At 51.9% G+C, this 7,100-nt stretch overlaps 1 protein-coding gene across 1 annotated transcript in view; it reads left to right on the top strand.

Moving 5' to 3' along the window:
- Positions 1-1,254: 1,254 nt before the first annotated feature.
- Positions 1,255-7,100, top strand: part of LOC9266975 (BEL1-like homeodomain protein 4) — a 12,028-nt gene continuing 6,182 nt past the window's right edge. Inside the window, exons 1-4 of the mRNA XM_015775912.2 lie at positions 1,255-1,812; positions 1,993-3,453; positions 4,818-5,203; positions 7,002-7,062. Coding sequence (XP_015631398.1) covers positions 2,080-3,453; positions 4,818-5,203; positions 7,002-7,062 — 1,821 coding nt within the window. The 5' untranslated portion in view covers positions 1,255-1,812; positions 1,993-2,079. The remainder of the gene's footprint in view (positions 1,813-1,992; positions 3,454-4,817; positions 5,204-7,001; positions 7,063-7,100) is intronic.

The raw sequence follows: 7,100 nt of genomic DNA on the forward strand, positions 1-7,100 counted from the left end.
TCCTTGGCTTAGCTTAGCTTAGTTTCTTATGTGTGATTAAGCTGCAAGAGCTCTCTACTATGTCTCAACTGCCTCTTAATTTAATTACTTATTAATCGATTAAACAATACTAGTGTAACTACCAGCTTAGGTTCAAGTCAACACGATGAGGAGGTAAGCAATGGGAAGTGTTCTTTTTTTTTTGTGGGGGGGGGGGGGGGGGTGAATTAATGAGTGTTGGTACTAGCTCTTGCTGTTGTTGGAGAGAGGTAGATTGATGGATGGATTAATTTGGCCTGAATAGCTAGCTTAGCTATAGCAAGTTTAATTTAGCCTAGGTTTACATTGCATTACGTTACGTTTACCCTTCGTGGTTGGGATCGATCAGCAAATCATGCCATCGAGCAGGAGGTGATTTCGTTTTCTGGTTCATTAAATAGGGGGAAAAAAGGAGAGAGTTTCAGGCCACTGATTAAGCCTTAGCTAGATTAGATATTTCTTGCTCGATCGATGTGTGTTAAGTTCTTTTTTTTTTCATCATAAAGCAGAGATGCAACATAAGGCGCCCGTTAGAGCTATCAAACACACATGAAAAAGTTTACATTTGCTGGGGTCAATTCGATCCCCCCTTCTTTCAAGTGCTGGTCAATTTGAAACGAAAAGGAAAAGCTAGAAAGACACAGAGAGGGACACCTCTCCTCTTCTTCCTCTCCTCCTCGCTTTCTTTTCGGTTTTCACCATCGATCGTCGTCGATCGGTATCACCTCGCTATATATATTAACCTACCCCTTTTTTCTCTTTCCAATTCCAAAACCTGAATTTCATCAAGTTTCTCTGCTGCTTTCTGCTGGATAACAACGTACACACAAGCTATAGCTAACTCAGGTATATATCCATGTACACCTACCTAGTCATGTACTACTACCACGTCGCATGTGCACATGCGCGCGCATACACACACACAAGCTAGATGCTGCTAAGGTCTCTATAGCTAGTGAAGTGAAACATATGAATGGCTGATCTATCAATCACTAGTATAGTAGTAGTAGTAGCAAGGACTACAGTAGTACTGATCATGTTAGCTAGAAATGAGGGTATGGAAGACAAAAAAAAAAAAAAAGGAGGAAAGGGAAGGGAGAGGGAAGAAAGCAAGAGGAGAGGAGAGAGAAGGGGAGACAAATAAAAACAAGGGTACGACATCACCAGCACCAGCAATAATAACTTAACCATAACACAACAACGACGCCGATTATTAAACGTACTCGCGAAAGAATAAAAAGAGAGATGAGAAGAAGCTATAGGTGATACCAAAGAAGGAGAGAAAGATAGAGAGAGAGAGAGCAACAGCGACCTTTTGCTGCAAAGCTTTGTTGGGTTTGGGCTCCCCTTAGCTAGCTCTGTCCAATTCCAATATCAGCAGCAGGAGGGATCAGCAGAGAGCAGGAGAAAAAAAACTGGGATTTTTTTTTATGCAATCAGCTTCAGCTGCAGCTGCAGCAGTGGTGGTGGTAGTAGTAGTAGTACTGGTGGTGTAGTATATTAGCGTCCTTGCCCTGGCCTTTGCGTGGCTCTTCACTTTCAGAAGGCGATTGTACAAGGCTGCTTCTGTGCCCGACCAGACAAGGGAAGCTAAGCACCATCACCAGCAGCTACTAGGTGGAGGAGGAGGAGGAGGAGAAAAAAAATATAGAGTTAGTCACAGCTCAGGCAGGGAGAGACAGAGAGAGAGAAAGAGATTTTTGAGAGAGAGAGACAGACATGGAGAGGAGGAGGTCTCGGAGGCAGCAAGCCTTTCACCCCGTCTCCGAGATAACGATGTACTCCTCATCTTAGGTAAGCCTACGCGTCGACCCAGCCAAAAGCTATAGCGATTCGGCTCTCGGTTTAATTCGATCTCGAGTTGTGTTAATTTTGTTGATGAGTTTGGATCTTTTTTAGTGCAATTCGATCGAGTTTTTTTTTAAAAAAGGGGAGTTGCTTGTTTGTTTTTTTGGTTGGTGATGATGAGCTCAGGTAGCTGCGGAGGAGGAAGAAGAAGAGGGGTTGGTTGTTGTTGGCCGGAGGAGCACCGCCGACGATGGTGACAGTGGCGCCGCCGGCATGGGAATAGCGGCGCCACCGTGTCAGCCAGGGCAGACCACCACGTTCGTCATAAGCCAACCCACCAGCAGCAAGAGCTCCCCGGCGGCGATCGTCGTCCGGCCGCCGGCCACGGCGAGTTCTTCTTCTATGTCCCACTCCCAGGGTTTCCACCAGCCCAGCAGCGGCGCCGTCTTCGGCTTCTCCTCCGATGGCTTCGACGGCCGCCCCGGCTCCGGCCAAGACCACCAGCAGCACGAGCAGCAGCAGCAGCAGCACGTGGCGCAGCAGAGCCGCCGCGACAAGCTGAGGGTGCAAGGCTTCGACCCGGCGGCGGCGGCGGCGGGGCACGGGTTGCTCCCCATCGAGGGCGACGAGCATGGCGCGGAGCCCGGCGCCATGTACGACCACGCGGAGGCGGCGGCGGCCGGGGCGTCGAACATGCTCTCCGAGATGTTCAACTTCCCGTCGCAGCCGCCGACGGGCCCCTCCGCCACCGAGCTGCTCGCCAGCCAGATGAACGCCAACTACCGGTTCGGGTTCCGGCAGGCGGCGGGTTTGGCCGGCGGCGAAGGCGGTTGGTTCGGCGGCGGCGGCGCGGCCGGCCGGACTGGGTTGGTGCTCGGTGGGGCCAGCTTGGGTTCGTTAGGTGAGACGTCGTCGCCGAAGCAGCAAGCGAGCGGCATGGCGGGCCTCGCCGCTGACCCGGCCGCGGCGATGCACCTGTTCCTGATGAACCCGCAGCAGCAGCAGCAGCAGCAGTCACGGTCGTCGACGTCGCCGCCGCCGTCGGACGCGCAGTCGGCAATCCACCAGCACCACGAAGCGTTCCAGGCGTTCGGCGGCGCCGGTGCAGCAGCGTTCGGCGGCGGCGCGGCGGCCGGCGTGGTGGAAGGCCAGGGGCTCTCCCTCTCGCTGTCGCCGTCGCTGCAGCAGCTGGAGATGGCGAAGCAGGCGGAGGAGCTGCGCGTCCGCGACGGCGTGCTCTACTTCAACCGGCAACAGCAGCAGCAGCAGGCGGCGGCGGCGGCGGCGTCGGTGCAGCAGCAGCTCCCGATGGCATTGCACGGGCAGGTCGGCGTGCTGGGGCAGCAGCTGCACGGCGGCGGGTACGGCGGCCCGGCGGGCGTCGCCGGCGTCCTCCGCAACTCCAAGTACACCCGCGCGGCGCAGGAGCTCCTCGAGGAGTTCTGCAGCGTCGGCCGCGGCCAGATCAAGGGCGGCGGCGGCCGCGGCTCCGCCCCCAATAACCCTAACTCCAGCAAGGCCGCCGCCTCCAGCTCCGGCGCCGCCCAGTCCCCCTCGTCGGCGTCCAAAGAACCCCCTCAACTCTCCCCCGCCGACCGCTTCGAGCACCAGCGCAAGAAGGCCAAGCTCATCTCCATGCTCGACGAGGCACGTATCCATCTCTCTTCCCCTCCTGCATGCATGGCTTTCTCCATATATTCTCCTCCACCGACACATCGCCGCCATGCATCCGCCGACGTCGACGACGACGACGTAGAGCTACCACTCCAATGGCGGCGGCGGCGATGTCACTGGCAACCTTTTTTGGGTTGTCGTCACGGCGCGAGTCCCAAGAGATAAGACTAGTTCTTCTCAAGTCCATCTCTCTACTAATCCCCCAATCATAGCAACATCATCGATCCCCAAGCTCGTAGCCCGCGACAGAATTTTCGGTTTCTTTTTTGTGGCGGTTGTTGGCACCGCGTGCGTCTTGATTGACACCATAAATTAAGTTTTCACCATGGTTTGCCAATGGCGATTAGTTTAAGCCGCATTTCTCTTTCCATATCGGCTAGGGCCTCCACAAGGGGAAAGAAGTACGGCTCCCCTTTCGCCCCTTAGCTGCTGCTGCTGCTAATATCATATTGAGAGACCCCATGATCTGCATATGTAGGTGTGATACGTGTTGCGTCACTACCAGGTGAAAAAGTCTTTTATATGGGAGTAAGATACTAAGCTACTTGCATGCGTGAGATAGCTAAGCTATAGCTTAATTATGATTTTCTGGTGTGTGTCGTCAATTGGGTTGGTGCAAAGGAGGCATTCAATTAATCCATATCAGTCTATTTCAAACTTGCAATTGGAGTTCATGCACAGTGAGGAACAACTACTGGGAGTACGTACTGGATTGATTTTCCATTATCGAAAAGAGAAGATCAGAGTGAGAGTGAGCAAGCAGCTAGCAGTGTCACATGTCAATGGCGATCGATCAATCGATCGCAACTACTAGCTTGGTTGAGCTAGCTGGTAGTAGCAAGCAAGAGCACAGGAACAAAGCGGCACATGCGAGTGTTAGCCGCGTGGGTGTGCAAAAATGCATGGCTATAGCTATTCTCCAAAACGGCGGTGGGCCTCATCCGTCGTTGGGGCGTTCGTTTGTTCGTAGTTTAGCTTAGCTAGCTTGCACCCATTTTCCTTCATAATTATTGTGCCAGCGACATATGCTGTCTTAACTTCTGCGCCCCAATTTTTGTTTCTTTGTGTCTCCTTGTGTCGATCGATCCTCCAAGCTACTATACTATATACCTCGAGTAATTATTTCTCATTACCTGGGTTTGATTTTATTTGATTCGGTGGTTGTCTTTGATTTTTTTTTTTCAACTTTGATTCGGTTTTTACAGTTAGCTAGGTCGAGGTGTATAGGTACACGATTGATTGATTGATGATTACTCCATATGGATGAACAAAAAAAAATGCATGATTGATATGGTTGGGATGGTGTGGTGATGATGGATGGATGTGGATCGATGCAGGTGGACAGGAGGTACAACCACTACTGCGACCAGATGCAGATGGTGGTGAACTTCTTCGACTCGGTGATGGGGTTCGGGGCGGCGACGCCGTACACGGCGCTGGCGCAGAAGGCCATGTCGAGGCACTTCCGGTGCCTCAAGGACGCGATCGCGGCGCAGCTGAGGGGGACGTGCGAGGCGCTGGGGGAGAAGGACGCCGGCACGGGGTCGGGGCTGACCAAGGGGGAGACGCCGCGGCTGCGGGCCATCGACCAGAGCCTCCGGCAGCAGCGCGCCTTCCACCACATGGGGATCATGGAGCAGGAGGCGTGGCGCCCCCAGCGCGGCCTCCCCGAGCGCTCCGTCAACATCCTCCGCTCCTGGCTCTTCGAACACTTCCTCCACCCGTATGTCCCATTCTTCTTCCCCTCCCTCCTTTACATACATACATCTTCGGTCTCTGTCGTCAGGCAGGCGGAATTATGGTATCTCCTACTTCCTCCGTTTCAAAAAAACGATTCTAGAACTGGATGTGACATACTCTAGTACAATGAATCTGGATAGAGGTATATCCAGATTCGTAGTACTAGGATATGTCACATCCAGTACTAGATTGATTTTTTTATGGGATGGAGGAAGTATTTCGTTTTTAATAACAGGAATGGTTTACATCTCTGGCTTCTAGTGTTGCACGTACAGCTAGAATAATCCCATATAGCCATGCATGCATTGAACACTTCCTCCAACCGTATGTCCCTCCTCCCTCTCCTTACATATATCTCCGGTCTCAACCCGTATGTCCCTTCCCCCTCTCCTTACATATAGATAGACGGAATTTTAGTATATTTTTTTTTCATCCTCTGCTGTTAGGTTTGTAGCCAAATTCTTCCAAGCATACTATACGTGATCAGAATTTTATCTCTATTTTCTTTTTAATAATTGAAAGGATTTACATCTTCGGGCCAGGGCCGTTAGACACGCAGCTAGCTAGCTAGAATCCCATATGGCCATGCATGCATGGAGCTAAGGCAGCTGTTGTTGCCGGCAGTTGCATGTTAGGATATGATCATTTGGTGGCGATGTTGAGCTGCATTGCGCTGTGCATGGTGGTGCATGCCGTACGTTGGCGGCATGGTAGGAGCGAGTAGGGGAGGGGGAGTAGTAGTACCACACTGCACTCATCACGGGCAGCTTCTGCTTTGCTTTTGCTGCTTCTCTCTCTCTCTCGCCTCTCTTTCTGGTTAGCTGCTGACTGCTGCTGCTGCTACGCTTTAGCAAAAGCAGTAATTTTTTCGAGATCTACGCTATAAATCAGGGGCAGCATGCCGGGGACTGTACATGTGCGCCTGTGTGTATATTCCTCTCATCCCCTCCCTTTTGCTTCCGTCCTCTCCCAGATTTTACTTTCCCATCATTGCAGAAATTTACCTTTTTTAGTTTTACTGCGGTTAGTGTACGTATGCACGTAGCAGCAGCAGCAGCTGCTGCAGCGAGCACAGTACACCAGGAATTCTTCCTCCATCTCCTTTGTGCCAAGCTTTAGAGAGTGCCCATGCAAACAAAAGCTTAGCTCAGCTACATGCCCCTACACCGTACTACATGGCTCTCTCTGCACTGCACAGCCTGCATATCTGCAAAATATTCTGCGTGCCTAGGAGAGCCTTTCTGCAATGCCTTGCCGTGCCACGCATGCAGCAGCATGATCTAGGTTAGTTTCTGAGCTTTTTTACAGCATATTTTTTCAGGCTTTCAGCTCCCCTCATTCATCCTGCCTGCCTGTAAAACCCAGATCTGATGCTCACTTTGCGCATTGCTGTGATCTGCGAGAGGATCAAGATGGCAGCCGAGGGGAATATATCTAGGAATCCGTTTTGCTTCTCGTTGTTGCTGTTGCATCATATTCTTTGCATGCAGGGGGCAAGCCAGCCACCACGCATGCATGAATAGCTAGCAGAGTGGTAGTAACACATGCATACATATCAGTGTGTTTTGTGCGCAATTATAATGCGTCTATGATTGGTGAATAGTAGTGCTCCTGCGCAGAATGCAGCTAGCTAGCTAGCTGCTGTTCCTGAATGCTGCTGCTGCAGTATCAGTAGATAGTGCATGCAGATTAGCTGCAAGAAATGCAGCCTTTTGGCGAGTGGTTTTCTCTGTGTGCTCACGCGTGATTTCCCGTGCTGTGTGTGTCTGAATGTTATGCAGGTACCCGAGCGATGCAGATAAGCACCTGTTGGCGAGGCAGACCGGGCTGTCCAGGAACCAGGTTTGTACACTTGCTTTGCTGCTGCATGCATGCAACTG

Source organism: Oryza sativa, chromosome 3, assembly GCF_034140825.1.
Source record: "Oryza sativa Japonica Group chromosome 3, ASM3414082v1".
Lineage (NCBI taxonomy): Eukaryota > Viridiplantae > Streptophyta > Magnoliopsida > Poales > Poaceae > Oryza > Oryza sativa.